This window comes from Manacus vitellinus, unplaced genomic scaffold, assembly GCF_001715985.3.
Source record: "Manacus vitellinus isolate BGI_N305 unplaced genomic scaffold, ASM171598v3 scaffold_7_pilon, whole genome shotgun sequence".
NCBI classification, from domain to species: Eukaryota; Metazoa; Chordata; class Aves; order Passeriformes; family Pipridae; genus Manacus; species Manacus vitellinus.
In genome coordinates, this window is record NW_021940813.1 from 21,094,275 (window position 1) to 21,117,466 (window position 23,192).

Sequence of the window (23,192 nt, forward strand, 5' to 3'; positions counted from 1 at the left end):
GTGAAACACGGCAGTACAATTTTTCAGTCCTTAAGTAAGGAACTGCTGGTCTTAGAGAGTGTAGACTTCACCCAAATTCTTATTGTTAGAAGTAGGATACAAACACAGAGTAAAACGTACCTTCATTCCAGGAGGTCCTGGGGGTCCCTGTGAAAAAAAGACATATTTGATGTCATTGCTCCTCAGTGTTGTATATTTTACATCTTATACTCTGTATCTTTTCATATAGTTATATTTGAATTTTTAGAATCAGGGTTGAAAAAAGTGAATCAAGCAGAAAAGAATCTACTTACTATACTCCCAGTCAGTCCGGGTAAACCTGGGGGACCTACTGGACCTCTTTCACCCTAAGGGGAACAGAGAAATCAGGGTTTTTTGGGAACATATGCTTGAGAGATGTTTTTATTTCAACACAGAGATGCTCTTAAAAACATATATAAATTTCACCTTTGTGCCATTACATCCTGGAATGCCAGGTGGACCAGGAGGGCCATCTTGTCCAGGAATGCCCTAAATGAAAAGAAAGCAAAGAAATTAACAATATTTGTAATAATCCAGGTCAGATGTCATGATTAGTACTTTGATGAATACAATTAGTTCTTTATAAAAATACCTATACTTCATACATACGGGAAGGCCTGGGTTTCCTGGAAAGCCTGATACTCCTGGGGGGCCCTGAAATTGAGAAAAACATAAACTGAAATGACAAATCCACAAAACCGCAAGGAAAAGCTGCAGCCCAAGTTGCTTTGCCAGTGATAACAGTCAAAAACAAGTATTATTAAAACGTCCTTTACAAAATCTTCAACACCTCTCAGACATGTCACCTTAGTAATCAGTAACTGATTTCTTTATATTTCTTTAACTTTTTAGGCAGTAGGAACTGGATCAGAGCCTTATGTAGAGGTAAAAAGGAATGCAGAGGTGTTGTTTTCTCACAACCACTGTTCCCAAAATGAAATTTACTGTAAACATCTCTTCATAGCAGGAGATGACGTAAACACACTGTAAAGATGTTCTCTTTCATACTCCTCATCAGCGTATCAATTTATCCTTATTATCAAAAAACTTAGCAGGCTGAGATAGCTCTTTCTCCTTGAACAGCTTTTCAGTGCAATGCATCAGCAGTTTAAGTTGGCAAATTATTTTCATCCTATCATCTTACTTATTCATGCAGTATTTCCTAATACGGGTATTATGAAGCAGAAAAGATGTATGGGAATCCTGTGCTTAGATAGTGTACTTGCTTCTTCCAAAACTCTGTAATTGTTATACAGGTTACTTGCACTGTAGCACACAAACACTTTTGCCAGAAGATGCCAGTTTATACTGACACTCAGGATACCCCAGGATATCACGAACATCACAGACTGAAATAAGGATTTCTTGAGCTAGCAGAATACCCTCCCTTTAATAGCTCAGAAACTGCAGTTGATTCAGTAAATTCTGTGTGCTGCAGCAACTGTAGGCAGACAGAGAACAAAACCGAGATGGTATTTTGAAAATCTCTAAACAAGAGGGTATAGCTGAAAATGTATCATTACTGGCCAAGTCATTTGAATCCTCTTTCGTCATGACATTACGAGACAAGACAATGCTCAGAATGAGCTTGGCACCTCACAAACCCCCAAGTCATGGCCCTGGCTAATATTATCATATGCTAAAATAAGTGCTATGTAAATGCCCCATTAAACATTAACGACAACAGGAAGACCATAGAAATATTCAGAGCCTCTTCTAGCGAAGTCAAGAGATCTTTGTTCCTGGCTTTAATTCGGCTCTGCATCTTGCGCACACTTTTAACACATATGTACTCATGAGTGTGTCAGCTTCTCTGCTGGAGTGCTGCAAGGAGACTAGATGGCAAACATAAAGGAGAATTTTGCAAGAGGAAATAAGGTTGGTTCATCCTGAAGCTGGAAAAAAAGTCTTTCAGTATGTCAAAAAGGTATCAAAGGTATATTAAAATCAGTGCTGTTGATGCAGTGGTAAGTATCAGGCAAAAATGCAAATGGATAAAGATATTGGCTGCCCAATGCAAAACTTCAAAGGTAAAAGTGAGAATTTTGAAATTATTGTGCAGAACAAGGAGATGTCATTGATTAACTCAAAGAAGAGACTAACTCCCTCTTGCATTTGAAGGCAGCCATGGAGAGTTAAAATATAAAACAACCCAAAGACATCAGAATTGCAAACAAGCAAGCTAGAACTCACTCTTGTTCCCTTTGTTCCTGGTAGTCCTGGTTCTCCAGTATCACCCTGCAAAGGAAATAGAAAGCTTTGTCTTTCTTTGGGACAACAATTTAGGGAAATCTGAATGTTTCAAATATGAAAGCTTAAGTTCATACCTTAAGCCCTGGTGGCCCAGGGGGACCTTCAGGTCCTTGCATTCCAGGAAACCCAATCACACCCTGTAGTCCTGGCAAGCCTCTTTCTCCCTGTGGAAGCAGAAAACTTATTAGTAACTATACAATACAAGTTGCTTCTTCAAGCCACTCACATATCCCCTATTTCTGTGCTCAAGAAACATGTTAGAGGGTAAGAAGATACATGTAACAGCAAACAGTTCATGTTTGTACTTGAAAGAAGGATTATTATAAATAAAGAAATATTTCTAGTTCAATAATAGATTGGCAGGGGCTGAGCGTGGCATAACAGAAAAGCACTCTTTGAATGCCAATGAAAGCTTTTTTTTGTCACTCTGGATAGCAGTATTCATAGCACACTTATACTCCTGGGATCAGGAAGGTCACTTTCCCTCTAATAAAACCTACCTGCATTCCTACAGAGATATAGCTAAATCCCAGTAAAACTCCAAATCAGCAATAAAATTCCTGAAAGCCACAAATATTACTGTTCAGTCACTACTGTATGAATGGCAAATACCAATCTTCTTATACACCATTCACAACAGTAGATTTTGGAGACCAGGCTTGTCACTTAGAGTTGAATTTCAGGGTGGTTCAGAGACAGGATGCTCAGAGATACAGAATCTTCCCAAGAAGCTGAACGCCCAGATTGTATGTGTCATCCTTTGGATTCTCCTTTAATGTTGTATGGGACATCTGTGTTTCCTGTGCTCTCCAGCTCCCTACAACTCCAAATGTATTTAAATCAGATAAATTTAGAGGCAGAAAATTCATCCACACTCTAGATCAATATCGCAGTTATAATATGTTCACTATATATGGACTCCCAGTGGAGGAACACTGTCTGAATAAAGGCAGCAAAATCTGCACACAGAGAGAGGGGGGAAAAAATACGCATGTCAACTCCTGGAAACAGCAAATCAAGCAAATCAAAAGCCACATGTTCCTCATAGGAAGTAACCAGAGTTGTCTTTTAAAGGTGTGATGTGAAATGGGGAGAAACAATTTATATTGTCAAAAACTATGGGAATATTGGATGAATAAAATGTTAGTGTGCAACTGCAAAAAGGAAAAGTTCTATAAGTTTGGAAAACACACTAAAAAGCATGGCATCTGTTTTAGAAACTCAAAACACAGCGATTTTCAAAGGATAGCAACAAGGTTCAAAACACACAAAAGGAAGCTATGCAAAGATTTAAGGATTTTCAGCAAAACAGTGAGAGATGAGATTGCTCTTTGTAACTAACAAACAATTTAGTATTTGATTTTATGATGGTGATTAACAAGACACTTTTCTCCTGTTTGTTCAGGACAAAGATTGCCAGAAATATGATGGCTACTTGGAGAGGTCAGCTGAGGATTGAGCACACACAAGAAGAACAACATCTGAGTCTTGGAGAGCTCATTTGTCAAGGAAGTATAACAGGCATCTTGCAAAGAAAAAGTTATGACATGCAGGCAGAGGAAACTGAGTGATGACCAACAGACATAGTGCTATTACACTGTCGGAAGATGAGATGAATTGGAAGATTTGTGGAGTTACTGGGTTGATGTTGTTTTTTAGTTCCTTGTCCAGGATTTCATTAAAATGAAGAGATGAGGGAGAAGAGGCATTACTGATGGGTAAGAAGAGCAGGGCAAAGGAGGAAGGAGGGCAGAAAACCATAACTGAGATGATAAGAGCATGAAAAAGTGAATTCAAAATAACACTTGTTTAGGAAAAAATCCTGCCAGAATAAAGCATCCTGCTGCTTTTTCTCTCCTCCCTCCCACAAAAATAAACTTTTCAATAAAAAGGTACTTTCTGAGGCAAACAATCAGTTTTTCCTTTAAGTGATGAAATGACATGATCTCCTCTATTTACTACCCAGTATTCTTTGTCATGGTTTGAGAATAAGGTTTGCAAATCTGAAGCAGTGTGTTAGACCAGAAAACACAACAAAACGAAGCAAACATCAGAACAGTTGGAAAAATATGTTACTAGGTCAGCTGCAAGAGGTACAAAGTCCAAGTTTCAAAGTAACTAAAATCGTTTTGAAACGTATTTTAAAGAAGAATGTATCATGATCCAGGTCTCTGAATAAATGTGTTGAAGTAATTAACAATCTGAAAGATATCTGTAAAGTTAAACAAATTAGTCAGGTACATAAACCCATACTTTGGCTAGCCAATTGGCGCTGCCAGCACAAAGCTATTTCTACAAAATCACTTCAGACCAGGATTTCACATTGAACTCTGAGCACTTGCTCTCACGACCTGTTGGGAGGGAGAAGACGCTCAAGTACATACAACAGGGTCTTCTGTTGCTGAAGGAAGGTACAACATGTGCAGATGAGAAGAAAACAAGATTACTTTGACAGAGAAATATGAGTCATGTGTAACATATGTGACTCAGATCAGTCACGTGTAACATGACTGATACTTTCTGCACTCAGAAGCTCTGTCCATCTGAGGATTTCACCACAGACCGAACCACTGCACCCTGCAACACAGGGAAATAGTTTTTCCTCCAGTCTTAAGAAAAAATAATACTGAGGTTTACAGATCAGATTTTCACTTAGTCTAAAGCTCCCTTAAGATCGTTCTGGCACTGTAAAAGACCTTAACATGCCTGTAAATCACTCACTAAGGTAATGAATGTTTCAGCTTGCCAAGGAGGTTAACTAAAGGCTTAAAACAAATAAAAACTTGGGCTTCCAGGGCATCTATGGTCAATTCTCTCAAGACTCTCTTCAGTCTCCCAGGTTGCCCTGAGAGGTAAAACATAGCTGGAGGAGCAGAGTCGAGACTATAAACACGTCACTTCAAGGTAAGATACATCCAGGTTTCCCTAGAAACATTTTATTTTCCTGACTTGAACTGTTAGCCCAACAAGAAAAATGTGCTATTTGTCAAGAACTTCTGGACATCCAGTCAAGCTACTGGATGTTCCAAGGCCTGGAAAGTGTAGCTCTTGAGCATGTGGAGGGCTGTTCCATTCCAAATACTGCAGATTCACGGTTTCTCATACTGGAACTGAGTTCATCTATGATTTGCTAGAGGGAAGTAAGGAAACATAAAGGCAACTGCATGTGTGAGAGCTGTGTGATCCCTCCCTGCATGCAACCTGCCACCTTGGCTGCTTACTCATGGACTTACACACTGTGAACACCTCTCCCTCTACTCTGCCTTCCCATTTGACTTTACTCCAAAGTAAGTTCAGGATAAATAGTACAAAGTAAGTATTGAGTAGGAAGCCCAAACTTCTGCAGTTTCAGGGTACACAGTTAATCAGACTTAACTCCTCTATTCCATGGAAACTGAGAGAATTAGGACAAACTATTCCATCAAGACCCAATAACACACGTAGGGAAGTCTCCTGGGTTCCAGTCCCTTTCTTTAGTCCAGATATCAGTCTGCCTGTTTGTACAACAGCCTTAGAAAACTAGTGGTGCAAAACTTGTAAGGAAAGAAGCAGCACTAATGAACAAAGGTCTTTTTTCAATACTCCTGCTTGAGTTAGCACAAACTTCAACCATAAGATATTTTTTGGTATCAGTGATACTACGTTAAATGACAGAAAAATTCCATCAATCTCAGAGTATGTAAACTGAAGAAGAGAGGAAAAAACTACCCTCTAGAAGCTGTAAAGTCATGTGAATGCAGAGTGTCCTAATGTCACTGAGTAGATTAGACCCCAGAGATCACTGAGGTAGCAACATTTGTACTACTGCTTTCCTACCAAAAGTGGTTTATTTGGAACTTCAGGCTCTGATGAACCTGTCACTTATTATGCTGTGCAATATAGACATAAGCATGTCCTGAAGATGTCTTGCATTGCACAGAAATACTTGAGCAGCATCCTTTCCCAGCTTGTCTTTCTGGTTTCTTTCTTCACTCAGTGTTCCAGCCAAACAGCCCAACAGCTAGTGTTTGAGCTACATTTATGCTGCACCCACACTACATAAATTGGCAAGCACTAGGTCACCACTGCCACCCCACTTATTTTTTGCTCAGCACTGAGATTTGTAGCTGTGATGCATGAAGAGCATGAGACTCTAACTGCAAGGGCTATGTATTGTTCAAGTTCCAACATTCACAGCTGCAAAGTCTTGGCAAGTAACACTGAAAGAGCTTCTGCATCTTACAAATCAATTCATGAGACTCAAAAACTAAAACAGATGTAAGCAAGTCATCTGTACCTCTGCTGATTCAATGCAAACTGTCAGAAGGCACAAAGGAGAATTCATTACTCAGCTCACAAAAATTAATATTCTGACACTCAGCTGCTGAAAATGTGGAGGTGCTACGTAAAAAGATAGCAAGTGCTCAGTCACCACTCCGCTCATTTAATAAGCAAGATGCCTGTGTTAGTTCAGCTTTTGTGAAATGCCTTTGCACTAGGTAGTTAAAATTAAAATTAAATGGACTTATAAACAGATGGGAACCTGTTGAGAGCTTAACTGCATGGGCTGGTATTTTCTCTAGCACCTACTCTTCTAAATAAGCCATTTAATGCTGTTTGACACATGGAATAGTTGCAGATTGCTAAGCAAGAGAATCACATGAATTAAGTAGTTTCAGAAGATTCAGCTGTAATATATCAAGTGCTGAGGGGGAGGAAACAATCACCACCCCATTATAAATTATTTCCCCTATTACTTTGTCTAGGGACTGCTGGACTGGGAGATTTTAGACTTGAGAGACTGGTAACATGGATATAAATCAACTGCTTCCAAAAGTGCAGGCTCACAGGGTGTCTAGGTCTGTAAAACTATGTTCTCACCCTCTCCAGAGACACAGGCACATGGTGAACAACAATTGCGGATCTTCCCAAAGCCATTTGAATGATGCTTGATTCCTTAACATTTGCTTCTGCCAGTGATCACCCTGCAGCTGAGACAGCAGGACAGACACGTCTGCCCTTCAGCTGAAAAGGCATAAAACTCAGTCTTGTGGAAAGATGTCATAAGGCAACTAAGCTGATTTACCCAGCAAAGGTGCCTTTTCTTCTCCTTCTTTTAAAGGGATGGTGCCACCTCATCCTTCTTTACACCAGCTGGTATGATTCCCTCAGGCTCCACCACTCCAGTTCAGCTCACTAAATTTACTCACTTTGCTTTAGCGAGTGAGCTTACTCTGGCCTCTGTGAGCTGAGGAGCTCATCAGGTGGCCAGGCGGCTGCCAAAACCAGGGTGAGGAGGACACAGCAATGCAGGACACAGGGTGGAAAGGCAGTGAAAGCAGTTTCTCACACGAGCACAGTGGGGTTTGCTGGAGTTCATCCACCACAGCTCCTCAGCTGTGCCTTCACTGCAAGGGAAACTTGGCCTTGCCAGAGGGCTGTCTTCTGACCAGTGTTGCTGCTGACTCCAATATGTTACAAGCTCAGAATTCCTATCACAAACACATATGCTTTCCTGTTCCTAAAAGTTAACGTTCATTGAACTGAAATTCCACCAAGGATATGTTTGGCAAAGAAATGTAACAGTTTCAAGACAAAAACTGAGGATGCAGTTTCCAAATAGAGAGAAATAGTGCCTGACTACTAACAGGAAACCCTGCCATTCAAAACGTTCATCACACCTTGATGCTTCAGCGTGACCTCGTAAAATCCACAGCAATGGACAACAGCCTTGAAATCTACTACATGGTTTCTACCCAGACTATCCCAAGCCACCTGAGAAATAAATACAGGCTCTGTATTTGTTCCTTCAGCTGATGTAACTTAAGTGAATCGGCTCCAAGGTGTTAGACTAGTAATTATACTGCATGGTAGGAAACACTATTGTGCAAGCTAATACTCTCAAGTCACAGTGTTCTCTCCACACTCTTTTAAACATGTGTTAGAGAATTGTAATTGGCTCAGTGCTGCATTAGTGAAGACAGAGAGATGAGGATTATCCAATTCTTTATCGAAAGAGTCTTTTTAACCACCAGAGGGAGCACCGGCCCTGAATATATTTCAGGAATAAAATAAACATGTACAATAAATATCATCTGTTTGTCCTCAGCTGCACTTACCATTTTCAGTATTTTATTGAATGTGTGAAGTAGATATCAGTCAAACAGAATTATTACTATATGCTCACAGGACATGTGTCCTCAAATGCACTGAGGATGTTTAACATTACAAAATTCCCACTGCACATTCTTCAGCAGAATCTATCTGTACTATAGCTATACAACTCTGGAGCCACACAAGTAACAAGTAATTAATTACAGAAACATAACTCCGAAGACATGCAAAGAATCTGTGTAGGAGCTCTGTAAAGATTTTGGCTCACCCAAAAGTTTTGAGGCTGAGTCCCTGATACTATTTAGAATGGAAGAGAGGTCTAGAGGGGGGAGAGGGGGGAGAGTCAGCAAAATCTGGATTCTTGCACTGCCAGGAAGCATCTGAAAGAGCTCACTCACATGGAAACATGAGTTCAGCATTTTTGGCAGGACCAACAGAAGGAGTGGCCATGACAGTTTCACATCACCTGCACAGCTCCCCAGTCAGGCTGGCTGTGGGCTGGATGAGTCCCCTGCACAACTTCAAGCACTACCACGGCTGCTTTATTTTATACACAGACACGTACAACGACAACAAGACACCCCAACAGCTGCTGGGGAAGAGCACTCTCTACTCATGATCTCTTTTGCTTGTTCTGCCATCTCCTTCTCACTTTGCTCCCTCCCCAGTGAGTTCCACCAATGGGACTCCCTCAGTCCCACAGTTAAATGAGCTCTCAGGCTGCATTTTGAGGGGTGAACACTGAAAAGCACCTACTTATGGTGCAAAAGCCAGTGCCATACAGGTTCATATACAAAGGGGCAAAGGCTGTGCCCTGACCACCAAATGATAGCACCTCTTTCATCTCTGGTTTTTCACTCCTTGACAGAATTACTCTTCCTACTGTGAAAGTACCCTTTCCCAAGCATCATGAATTTACAACACTGGGGAGCCTGTGGAGCTTGATACAAGAGGAGCCCAAACCTCCAGTAGTGGGGGTATAAACCTCCACTATCGATATAAGCATTTAGTTAGAAGGCTATTCAAGTTTAAGGTTCAGGGACTGAGCCTGGGCCTCTGCCTCCTAAATACAAAAGAATGCTTAGGCAGAAAGCATATTTCTGTGGAACCTCATGGCTGCACAGAACATTCCTCAGGAAGCTGCTAAGTGCTTCCCAGGAATATAAAAATAGAAATAACAATCTTTGATTATCCTTTTCCCTACATATCAGCATCTATGTGCTTATTTGGTGTTCAAGTGGGTGGATATATAGTGTGTCTAAAAGACATTAAGAAGCTGAATAAGAGGTAAAATAAGCTGAGTGAAGTAAAATTAACATTCAAAAGCCAATCATGGCTCCATTTAATTGGTGTCAAGAAATTGGTTGCCTATCGTCATACAATTTCAGTAAAACCAGCTGTAAATAACAGCCCCTCCCTACATAATTTAACAAGTCTTCTTCATGTAATTCCTCTTCTTGCTCACCCCATAGTTATTCCTCAATTTCTAAATGTGGTCATCAGTTTTTTCAGTGCAGTTGCCCAAATTTCACTTTTTTGGACTTCTTGAGCCATGTACACTCTTACTTTAGGCTCTCAATATTTCCTTACATTCATGTGTCTTTGGTTGATATATGTTTTGTGTGATATTTCCATGCAGTGCAGATAAATGTTAGAGATCCATAAGTAGCTAGGATGCTCAGGGGAACGTATTTGTTCATAGCATGATTGTGGGGTTGATATATGAAGGACAGGAATGCAAAACCAGAGAGAAGTCAATAGACAGCAAGGAAACTTCATTTTCAACTACGGAAGTCTGCCTGCTCAAAGCTTGGTAGTTTAACACCAAAGTATGTGGTTAATTGTCTTTATTTTAAATTTTTCCTGATTTTTGAAAAAAAAAAACCCAACAGAACAACACAGAGCTCATGATATTTCAGGAAGAAGTCACACAAATATTTTTATAAAAGTACATATGAGGTTCTCCAATTTTATTTCTTTTTTTTTAGTTTTTTTATCTTTTATCAGACATGGGTCAAGGAGCCTCTTCCCTTCAGTTAGAAGAACCTCAAAGAACTATGAGGGAAGAGGACATCTGAAGGACAAATGTGTTTGAACTGTAAAAAAAAAAAAAAAAAGGAAATTCTATCACCTGGAGACAGGTTGAATCAAAAGGGTGCTATATTTCCCACCCCTTCTAATCATCTGTTGAACACATTAGGTCTGAGTAACTCTTCCTTTGTTTTATTGCACATTGTGTTAAATCACTTCCAGGGCTGAAGGTCCAATAATATAAGGGGTAAAAATGCTCCACACCCTTCCTTCTTCATTAATGAAAATTATTTAGCATTTGTTTGCATTTGGCATTGTTTAAAGGTTCACATATAAAGATGAAACAGAAGGAAAAAAAAAGAGTCTTAAACTTTTCAGGGGTTTTTAATTTATTTTTGTTCAGATCCTAGACCTGGAATGAAATGTGACGTTACATGCAAGTTTTATTCTCTTGCCAAAGGTTTGTCATAGACATATTTACAGAAAATAATCTCTTCCATAAATAGTAAAAACATGGGCAGCTGGACCTAGACAGTACAGACTGCAATAAAGTTCTCATAATGAAGTAGCTCATATCTTGGAGGGTACATGACAGACAGTACTATTTGAGACAGTGCTAGTCTAGATGCTTTTTTGGGTTAGTTGGAAATGGCAGTTCTGAAGTTTTAAACATTTTGAAAGTTCCATAGGAGTAAAATACATTTCCACAAAAGTTAGAAGAAATATTCTGGCTTCTGACTTTTAATCATGTAAATACCACAAGGCAGATAACATTGTGCCTCAAAAGTGTAAGTCACCACTTCTTTACTTTAATCTCTAATGCCTCGTCTCAACCAGATCCACTGTAAAACAGACACTACAATATATACTTTTGCAGTACCTCCAGGGTTGCTCAGCCTAAATCATTAAAGTTAACAAAGATGTAATAATCATTAATAATAATGAAAACAAGTATCTTCCTTATTTTGACATTGTACAGGATATCAGTATCATTGTCAGGGAATGCCAACCGGAATTTGGTCTGTTGCTTAGCTAGTGACTTTAAGGTTCTCTTTCTGACCAAAAAAAAAAAAAAAAGAAAGAAAGAAAAGAAAAAAAGGACAAGGTCAGGTGAAAGGGGCTTGTCAGCTTGTCAGAATAAAGAATAAATTAAATCCGTGATGTATGACTGCCACCCAGAGGACCCTGAGGGGAAGTGACACAGCCAGGGTCATAGGACAGTGCCAGCCCCATGGCACAGCCCTTCCCTCGGGCCCCAATCTCCCCTGCTCTTCTTGAAAGCTGATGGAGCCCAGTGAGAGGTGGGGGGCAAAGGCAGTTTTGCTATCTAAAATTTATACTCTAGAGTTGCCCTTTCATAAACACTATCTTTTCCTTTGTTTTGCTGAGGGAAACTGTCACTCAGTTCTCTTGCCTTGGCACTGATATAAATTCACTGCATTTAATACCCAGAACTTCCTGAAGAGATCCCTTTGGAGGAGTTTCATGAGGCTGAATGTGTCCTAACTGGATTTCCAGCTTCTCTCTCCACACTTTCAGACAGAAATGAAGATTGAGTTGAGGTTTTGCAGTCACATCCTTAACTCACAAATCCTGTTAAAAATGCTGCATACAGATGGAGGCAGCACTGGCTTCTCTGTTCACTGCTCCGCTATGCAAGCCTTTGATATTCCTCCCTTTCTCTCACCTATCTCCTGACACTGGAGCCAGAGGGCATTTTAGACTGCCCCTCTGTACTAGAGTCTCTCCCCTCCATCACCATCATTTAAACCCATTTCTTTTACAGTTCTGCATCACCTTTCGCTCTTTGCTTGGCAGATGAGCAAACCTACCAAACTCCCTCAAGGCTTTTAGTATTCTGCTAACTAGCCATGAAACGCCTTTGTTGCAGTTGTTTACAGTCAGTGAGAAAAGAGTGAGAGGACATCCCATTTGATGTTGGTGACTGTGCTCACTCACTCACTCAACTCAGTACACTGTGCACACTGACCTTTGACACAAGCCTTGGTGAGAATTATTTTTGTTGGCATATCAATACATTTAAAATGTTCCAGCTGAACTTCAGTGGAGGCTGTCACATGCTTTCTTTAAGAGCCACAAAGTTTATGGGTAGGTTTTGCCATTCTAGTCACTCTTAAATATTCTAAGGGAGAGAAATATGATTTTCGAGGCAGAAGTCTAAGTTTCTTTTCCCTTGGTGCTATGTTAATTTTGCTTTATGTCTGTTGTTATAGACTGTATAGGAAAGTATTTTATCTATTAGTGAATATTAATATTTTTTTTCATAATCTAATTCAACTTTCTTTGGTGTGTTATCTATAATTCAATTAACTTACTGTTCTGTAGCCCTTTTTCAGGTGTTGTACTTACCTGAAAGGTAATCATTATGTAGTTGGTAGATACTGCAGGTGTGACTCTGCTTGCATGGACATAATTTTAAATTTGGGAAGATTCCAAGCTATGCATGGGTATTGCACAGGCACTGGGTGGCTCCAATTCCCGATCATGAAGATTTCAGAGAAGTAGAGATCTTATACATGTCTTTTCTTATCTTACTGTGATCTCTCATTTGGGAAACTTTACTGACTTCATTGGAGGCTCACATACTTCAGATCAAACTAAGGTCCTCTAATTCTTTGAGAAACCATAATGAAAACATACACTAACAGCAGTTGTATAAATGTAAAATCAAGCCATGTGAGCTTGTTTTATTTCATGAAGAAATGTCTGAGCTCATTACGCCAACACCTTTGCAAGCAAAGATATGCATCTAGCAAGAGCTGCTTAAAAGGTCACATTATGCCAACTGAAATACTACTTTGTGAAAACCTTCAAAAGTCAGCTCTGAAAACCAAATATGAGTATGCCCCATCACACAGTACTACTGCGATATCTGCTTTTATAGCCCTCTTTCCCTAAAGAAAAACTTATCAGTGTAATCTACTAGTTTGTGTTAATCAAAGATACCCACTGTACTTGAGTACAAAAAAATATCATAGAAAATTTTGCCAGAGATAAATGGGACAAATGGTTCCTATGACTATTTTAAACTAAGAAAAGCTGATGGTTTCAGATGACACTTAGCAGTATAGTCTGACAGTTGGGAAACAGTAGAACTCAATATTATTTAGTCATTTGACATTTTGTTCTTTTCAAGCAGCTCTCTTTATGAAACATGGGTGTTCTTTTTCCCTGATTTGAATTAAAAGGATTGTTTTTCTCTGAGTGAAGGGCAAATCAATAAAAATATACTACTGTCACTGCAGAATTGACAAAAACATTGTGACAATGTCCTGATTTTCAAAAATATTTATGAATCACAAGTTTCCCTGCAGAACATCAGATCTGCAGCTGATCAATATCTTCGCTTATTTTATTACTGTCTTCTGATTCTGCCCTTTCAGGAATGGTTAGATGACTTCATGTTATCTATTAGCCTTTTCCATAGATGATTTAATGTTATCTATTACCCCTTTCAGAACTGCAAACCCATTCTTATCTCCTATATTGCCTGTCACCTCTCTTGCCAACGTTATGGCTGTCTCCAGGGTATATTATTTAGTTGTGGTTTCCTTAGGGTCCTCAGCTCAAACTCTTTACAACTCAGGTATAAATAGGTGCTGTACCCCAAGTAAGTTCCAACAGAATAGAAACACTGAGCTGTATTTACTAAAACCAAGTAGAGTCGATGAAAAGCGTTAACAAAAAAATTTTGATTTAAAAAAAAGTCTAATAAAAGTTGACTATGAAAACCATAGATCTGGTGATTATTGATTTGCTCCACTAAAGGAATTGATTTGTTGCCCTCTGCTATATCTTCAAGAAAACTCAGAAGTACTTAATAGTGATCTTCCCACTGACTGCCGGGGCTTCTCTCCAACAAGAGGTTTTATATTGTGTTAAATCATCAATATCACAAATATTTTTGCTCTACCTTTTGATACCTAAAATGACAGGAAGACTCTTAAAGGTCCTCCCAATCTGGTAAACCTTAAAAAAAAGTGGACACAGTCCACTGCAACAGTCAACTTTTCATTACACAGGAGAAGCACAATCCCCTGCAGACAACAAAACGATGAGTGATTTTTAAGACTGTAGTGTGCAGGAGAGAAAATACTGGTCACTGGTCCTGTTGACAGGGAACTCCAGAGATGTCCCACTGACTGTCAGTCCAAGTCAGAGCTACCTGGCTTCCAGACCCAAAATACCTCAAGCAAAGCCAGTTTGTGTACTTGTGTGGCATGGTCAATCCACACAGGAATGATGCACTCATCAGGGAAATGGAGAAGTAATTTTTATGTACATATAATACAGTCTCAGAATTAGGCAAGCAAAAATAAGCCAAGATAAAATTACTTGCTCAAGTTTTTTACCTCTCAAACTAACAAACAAACAAAAGGTCAAAAGCAGCAGTTTCATTTAGAGCTAATTCTATTCTTCTTTTCTATTTTCTTTCAGAGCATCCTAGCAAAGATTTTTTTTTAATTTGCAATACTTCATGCTCAATTATGAAAGCATGTTTGATATTCTTGTGACTTCGACTTTCAATGGGTAATGCTGAGACAGTGAAATCATCATAAAATATTTATACTAAAGAGTGATGATTTATACTTCAATGCATTCTAACTAATAAGTCTGAGAAGATTAATCATTCTGTATTACTACAGCAAGGTTCCACTTATACATGTTTCTGATACAGAGTAAAAGGAGTGCAAATGGTCATGAATGAGAGAATGAACATTCTTGGAAAAAGTCAGTTCATGGAGAATTTCACTCATCTCTGTACAGTCTTTGTTCTAAATGGTAATGAAATGCTTAAGATGCTTTTTCTACACACACTAATGGCTAGGCAGTTCTTATCTCCACAGCTGCTTGAAATTGTTCTCAAAATCTAGGTAGGCATAAAAGAGAAAACACAGCTTCAGTCTACTTCAGAGTAGCTCAATAAAATGTAGGCAAGCATTCAAAACTCTAATCAGTTTAAACAGATCTCACTTCAGCGAGGCTCAAGAGAACAGTCAAGTTATTATGCAGAAAATCAAATAAAAAGCATAAGAGGCAACAAATGAAGATGTTTTAGGCTAATCTAATAGAAAACAGTAAGGTATTATTTATTATTTTAGCAATATTATGCTTTTCTAATATTTCTGCACCTTCTGTTTGGCAATTATGTGATACTTGACATTATATAGCTTAAAACAACAGCCTGATGTTTAGTGCAATAATAAAGGCTTTATGGGATAAGGGCCATCTGTTGCAATTATGCTCACTTTCTGAAATTTTCTGAAAGGGATGAAAACCCTTAGACTTTGTCAATTATAAGCCTTTGATAAAGTATGAGTCATGTTAAAGGAGTTTACCACAGAGATGCAATTTTCATGGAAACAGTCTGATGAGAGAATATATTAAATGTACTCTAAATATGGCCATCATATTGATGAAAATATTTTCAAGTGAGAGAAAAAATATGCCAATGTAATTTACTCTTCCATGTCTGAAATGCTGTTGGGTAATATTTCTTGGGCACTTTACAGCTTTTAAGTCAAAGACCATTTTCAGCGATTTTTCTGGTGAGATCATTAATATGATTATTTGGCCAAACGAATTTTAATGAAACCCCACTAAACTATAGGGTCTGGAACTTCTTCCCACACTACGGTAGGAAATATCTCTCCAGATGTTAATACTTAAGGCATTAAAGGGTAAACTCAGCACCCACTTCCGCAGCTCCCGAAGCTCCCATGGCAGTAAATTGGTGTGGGTGGATTGGAAAAGGCCCTTCAGTGTCTGTGCACTTTTGCATGACATGGAAGCCAGATCAAAAGGGTTTCCAGTATAGGCAACATGTTGGCTGTGGATGGTGCAGGGCAGAGTGGATATGTGCTTCCCACACAAGTGGCTACGTGAGAAATGGAGAGCAGATGTTCTCTAATGTGGTCTCCTGGGGTACCACAAGAGCTGGGCTTGGCAGCCTTCTCCTAGCCTGGATCTTGGCGAGGGTCAGTCTCTCTAATCTGTTCTCTGAATAAGCAACATTCACGAAGATTTCTGAGGTAACAGGTACTGCTACTGATGTGTGTGTTAATGGGAACCATGTTTAGCAGAGACATGTTTCAAATCCAAACAGAATGGTTGGAAAGACCAATTCTAGAAATATTACAGAGGCAAGCAGGAAGGATGCTCCTCTTACTTTCCCTCACCATCTCCTTCTGTCTTCAGGCTTGGGACATGGTGGTAGGCTGTCCTTATTCTAGACAGGCATTAAATGTGAAGAATCAGGATGAGAAACTACTCTAGGCTGAAACAAGGGCAGCGGGAAGATGTTTTTAACTAAAAGATTTTCTCTTCAAAATCCTGAGTACACATTTGAAAGCCTCAAGGTGTTCACATAATGAGCAAGTATTGATCTGAATCAAGTTCCATGTTAAATGCATTCCAAAATACCTTAAAATGCCTTTCTTGACTACTGTTTTACAGGTGTAACTATTCATTCACCTGTCTTGATGTCTCTAATGTCAACAACTGCATTTCCTACACAGTCTAAAATGATGTAAATACTTCACTGCATTCCTGCTTAAAGTCAAGGAAGTTTGTGAGGAACTCATTAGGAAGAGTAGAGTACACTGACATGCTGGACAACTTTGCATGGGATTTGGAATTTACTATGATTTCGGTTCCTATGGATATTTTTATCTCTTCTACATTTTTAAATAGTCTACATTAATGTGAGGTAGTTTGGGATTCTAGCATATCAGACAAGCATCTATTTCTTTTAAAAGAGAACATTTTAAGACTCTGGACTATGGAAATGAAAAATGCCAGCAAGAACTCTAGCAAAGAGACAGAACTGCAGCTGGAAATAAATGAAGCATAAGGTTTAATGCTATTTATTTCCCCAAGCTATCACTTTTTAAAATGATCTTGTTACAAGATGCTGGCATACTCTATGAACTGAAAACTAACGTCTTTCAACAAGAGAGTTATAACATGTCTCTTTCATTCTACAATGACTCATTTGTACTTGTTACTGAAAAATAAGATCAAGATATCAAGGAATAAATTCAGAGTTTTGAAGCTTTCCCAAGTCTTTCTTGTATTTGTTTTTAATATATAGTTGACTTCTATTAAACAGTTATTAGGTTATTAAAAAAAAAGGAGACTCCATCTAAAAGATGTTTTGAACGTCAACACTTTTCATCTGTGTCACAAATTAATCTATGTTCTGTTACAAAGAAAATGATCTTGCTTGGGTCTCCAATTAAGCAATTTACATTCTTAGGTCTGGAAAACACCAAAGAAAAGCCACCAACAAACATTTCTAAACCTCTCATCCATAAACATGCAGCTATTGCATCTGAGACAATGTAGAACACCAGCTGCCTATTTATTTCAAAGAACAAAACAACCCTCCAGAACAAAAAACAAACAAACCCCCCACCTTTTCTAAGCATTCCTTTGGTGACCTAAACAACTTACCTCAAAAATGTACCCACAGCAATCACAGGATGACAAAACTTTGGTTTACACTCATTTATAATGGTAGATACACAGCATATGTGCATGCACAACAGAACACACTGTAGATTAAAATCTCTACAACAAAATTGGAAGAGATAAGGAGAGTGATTGAATGTCTGCAATATTTACAAAAGTAAGTAATTTAGAGGGGGAATTCATGGAATGCTTAAATACACTATAATTTTTTTTCACTGTTACTGCTTTAAAAGAAGGCTTTGAAGAGCCTTTTATGTTTCATACACAAAATGTTTGGATAACTGAATGGGAACTTTAAAACTCATTTGCAAGATTCTTTCAAAAAGTTTTAAATACTATTTTTTTTCTTGACCTTTTTTTTTTTCCTTGACCTGCAACACTCTTCTGTATTTAAGTTTATTATTACTCTACTTCTTCCTATTATAAGTCATTGCCTCCCAGGGCTAACCCTGGTCAGGCTATGTTGATTATGATGCATCACAGCCTTCCTGGAGAGCAATCATCTGCCCTCACTCTTGTTTCAACTTAGAGTAGTTTTTCATCCTGATTTTTTACATTTAATGCCTGTCTAGAAGAAAGACAGTCTGCTGGACCACCAGGTCCCAGCACAGCATGCTGAGAGGAGCATTTCTGAACTGAGCTGCTTGCCTCAATTCCAGAGGCGCTCAGGATGTGAAGCCTGCTACCAACTGAAAAGACTGGAGATGAGGCTTAGGAAAGGTGAGAGTGATGGGTTAGCATCCCACTCGATGGGGGAGGAGGGAAGGCATAGCCAAGCACTGGGCTAGGGACTTCAACCTGCAGTGAAGGCAACTGACTGCTTCCCACCCCTGGCCTCTCCTGCTCTCTGCAGACATCGAGCTGCCTGCTTTTTGGGAACCCCATTGAAGAGCACGTGGCCTGGCCTTGGCAACACTGCCTGGAGTGCAAGTCTTCACCAAAAGCAATGGTTCACCTGACTCCAGGTAGGTTACACACCCTGTGGTTGAAATAAGCAAGAAAAATGGAGACAGCTCACTTACCTTTTGCCCTTTTACTCCACTGCAGTCACATTTTCCACAACCGGAACAACCCTGAAAATAAAAGAGAAATTGAGAATTAAATGTCTGAACTGGGTGACAGGCAGAACATATCGCAACGAGCCAGCGATGTCAGAAGTACCACACTGACTTGCAAGGTTGGTCAGCATGGGGAATGTTTGCTTAAGCACATATGGTAACATGAGAGAAGTCAGATTAACTGATGCACAAGTAAAATCCAACAGCAGATTTGTGCTACCAAAGTACTTCTGTGCACTTAAGTGCATCTAGACTACTCCCTACTTTTCCCCCTCATAGTCTTGAAGCAAGTAGTAAGCAACTTAGCAGTCTATTGATTTTACTGTTATCATGCCCCTCAGAAACAAAGAGGAAAAGAAGCAAAATGTTTGTATCAGTGAATATTCCACCAGTGCACAGGAGATCCTTCGACAGCCTCTTTAAGCCATTATTCGCAAGCAGTCAAGGATGGCACCTCCCCAGAGCCATATCTCAGCACAGATACTGGGCACCTGTCCCTTTACACCTGGGGGCTCCACAGTCTACTATGATCTCAGTACTTCTGGGCAACCAAGAGAAAATATACCTAATCCATTTTGAATTTGGAAAGCCCCCCATAAGATTAGTAAGTATTCCTCAAGAAAGTTAAATAATACAATAACATTTTTACTTGGTAAATACCTTTTATTTTAAAGTAAAGCATTAAAGAGAAATAAAATTATTAAAGGCTTATATATATTAATGTATCTATCAATAAATTATTGATACTATTAAAGTATCAGCTCCTGAAAAATTTGTTGCTTTTATTGATATCCTTTTTTTTGTATATGCAGATCCACTGAATTTGTTTTTTGAAGTCAAACTTTCTCTATATCAACATAAAGAAAATATAATAACAACTTTTTCTTACATTATTATAGCATTTTACCATATTATATTATAAATTCACAGAAAGATGAGAATTAACACTGATTAGAATGAATATTTATCATACTATGCAAAAAGAGAATTGGACCTGAAAACAACATCAACACATGCTGCAGTGCAGCTTCAGTAAGGATCAGGAGGGAAAAGTGCCACCCACAGAATAATCGGCTACTCCTTGCAGTACATGGTTATGCCTGGAAAAACATTGGGTCTCCCATTACAAGAAGTGACCTGGTGTGACCCTTCTTAGTTTTTCAGACCTGATGAGATCACAGCTGGAGGACGCATGCTTGCAGCTCATACTTCCTCCTCCAGCATCATGCAGAATGTTATCAGTTTTATCAACACATCCCCTATATTCAGAAGAAGTCTGTTTTAATTGCATCTGGGAATGTAATTAAAATACATCACTGACTCATTGTAAACATCTGTTTTGAAGTTAATCCCCGCATATTTCCTTCAGCCTGTTATTTAACATGCACTGTTTTAGGAAAAAAGTATGTTGTTATTTAAGCAGGGTTTTGTTCTTAAATTTAGCATGGCCAGAAGAATGGGCTTGTGTTTTTGAGTCTCTTTTTATCCTCATAAAAATGACTGCATTATATTCAATTTTTCCTGTTTCTTAAGCTTAAGATTAGAATAACCATGGGCGAGGAAGGTAAGAAGGAGCAAGTGCTGCAGTCTAATTTGCCAGAGCAGGACATCTCCTCTACAAAACGCTGCCTTTATTTTACAATAGCATCATCTCTTACTATCACTGACTGAAACATTTGCAGATGGATGGGAGGTTGGCCAACGATGACAGTCACTACTGGATAGCATTATCCTCAACTACTAAAATGTATTTAGAATCTGAGGGATGTGATAACATTCTGCCTATACTAGGAAGAAGTATGAGCTTTTTCCTCCTGGTCCTCTGAGAAGATGAGAGGGCCAGACTGGAAAAAGCTTATGGATCAAAGGTCAATCTGAGGAGGTCAAAAGGGCACTTAAGTAATGAGACACTGGGAGAAAGGAAGATGGTTAAAGCAAGTACAGGAATCATCACAAGACAATTAAACTGAAACCATGCAAATTATTGCTTATTCCTAAACTTTTATGGTTTTAAATCAGTCTCATGGCATGAACAATCCAGTTAATAATTTCTCACTATACATGACTAGAGATAATGAGACAAATAGAGAGAAATAACTTTGCCATATCTCCCAGACATCATTTGCAAAACAATACCTTCCCCAGAAACTGCATGGAGCTTGAAACAATCACTGCTGTCCTCCAAGTGCAAAAACAGACATGGAACAGTACTGGGCAATAATCTGCTGGGGGGGAGTGGTGGATGAAAAGGCAAATTCTTTACCCCTTGTCTAGGAGCCAGTTACAGGCTAATCCAAAGATTTTGGCCCAGTGCACTGCAGCAGGTACCTCACCTATTTTGCATGGTATGCTCACAGTTTTCAAATAGCCACAGCTTCCTGGCACCACAGGCCAGCTTCTCATATAACATTTGAAGACATTAATTTTATCTTACTCCTCCCACAAAATATCAGTCCGCCCAGAAACAGAAGCTCATTTTAGTGATACAGATTGCTTCATTTTTTGACAAGCATTTCCGTTTCATTTCATTCTCCCAGACTGTCTGCAACTGATAAGCTTAGTGAATCATCATAGCAAATCAGTATTAAACCATAAAAAGATTATGTTCCTTCAACACCACACATACAGATGTGCTACATGCAAACTGTATACATAAAAGACAGCAATTTATTTACTATCATATTAATGTATAGTTCAAAAAAATTTCTGCTAATGAAGGGGCATCCCAGTCCAGACCTCTAACTTCTATGACCACCTACAGAGCCTTAGAAGCCTTAAGCCCTGTTAGTGACAGAACTGAGAAGGCTGCTAAAATTCTATGCAGCAGATGGAACAAACTCTGGTCTGCAATGCAGCCTGTAAGACATCTGTCAGATCTTAACTACAGACTTGTTGCGTTTTGCACTGTTTTTCCACGTCCAGCTACTTTCCTGGCATTTGAGGAGTAGTGCTTGGAACTTGCACAGGAACGATGCAAACAGCCAGATGAGCAGCCTAGGAGGGAGACGACTGCCATATTTGGAAATGCACCATTTCTGGAGGCTACAGACATGTCCAAAAAAATACAAAGGCCAAGTCAGTTCTTGGATGTTCCACTCTCTTACAGAAGTGCATTTCTCAAGACAAAATGTAATTCCCTTTCCCACAACATCACCTCAGACTCTGCTTACTGAGTTTCAGTTGCTAAGCTAGCCACCAGCGTAGGCTAATTGCATAGGTATCAACTGAGTTCACACTGTACCCTGCAAAGCACTCACGGAAGGTAGAAATTTAATTAAATTCTCACTGTTTACTTAACCCTGTTCATGTTAAAAATCTCATTCCAGGGAAGGTAGTCACTTCTCCTACCCAAAATACATTGTCTTTCAAAACAGAAAATCCTGTGAACAGGTGAATGGCGAAATTAGCAGAGATATCAAAATTCTCTGATTTTCCTAATTCATAGCTAAAATGCTTAAAAAGGTAAAAATAATCATAATTATTTCATCTCATGATTCATTAATTTTAAAATTACATTTTCTGGTTAGATGTAATGCTTAACTGATTATGCTTTGTAATTAAACAGTGTAGATTTCCCACTCTACATTGCTTTAGTTCAAATCCCAATTTGAGCTGAATTCCAATACCAGTTTCAAGCTGAAACACAAGAATGGCAATGCCAATAGGATGGCTGTTTGACAGTGTCTGAACCTCCACAACATCAACTCCTTTCTGGTCTTATGCTAACCTAGTCTTAACGGGGAAAGCAGGAAGGCCAAGGGAGATTTATCCCTATGTAGCAGACACCACACTTCTTCCTAAGTACATGTACATACAACTCATGTAGCTGACACGAGAGTTGGATCAATAACATCTTCACGTTTCACATCCCACCAAATACAGAAATAGGGAGGTGATGCCAACTGCAAGACACTTATCTTGCATTCCCCTCATATTTTCTTCTCTTTACTGAATGTCAAAATAGCTCCCTGGCTGTATTACTATTCTTGTCTTCATCCTTTAGATGAACTATTGAATGAGCTGAACTGCTCTTTTGTGTGCAGAGTACCACTAGAGGAAATCACTGCTATATTCCAGTAAACCTTAATATTTTTGTTAATTGATTTTGCAGTCCATTAATACCTTTGAAAAAAAATCATGTTGCTAAAACTTCTGATTTACTTACTTAGGACAAAGAGGATAACAAAAAATACAGATTGTACTAGCAAATTAGCAAAATTTAGTTATACTCCCTTGTAGGAC

The 23,192-nt window shown here is 38.9% G+C and overlaps 1 protein-coding gene across 1 annotated transcript in view; it reads right to left on the reverse strand.

Moving 5' to 3' along the window:
* The window catches only part of COL4A1 (collagen type IV alpha 1 chain), an 85,018-nt gene that overhangs the window by 57,401 nt on the left and 4,425 nt on the right, over positions 1–23,192 (reverse strand). The window contains exons 2-8 of the mRNA XM_018083943.1: positions 18,915–18,965; positions 2,349–2,438; positions 2,215–2,259; positions 631–675; positions 448–510; positions 294–347; positions 121–147 (exon numbers count right to left, since the gene is read on the reverse strand). Of these exons, the coding sequence (XP_017939432.1) occupies positions 121–147; positions 294–347; positions 448–510; positions 631–675; positions 2,215–2,259; positions 2,349–2,438; positions 18,915–18,965 (375 nt within the window). The remainder of the gene's footprint in view (positions 1–120; positions 148–293; positions 348–447; positions 511–630; positions 676–2,214; positions 2,260–2,348; positions 2,439–18,914; positions 18,966–23,192) is intronic.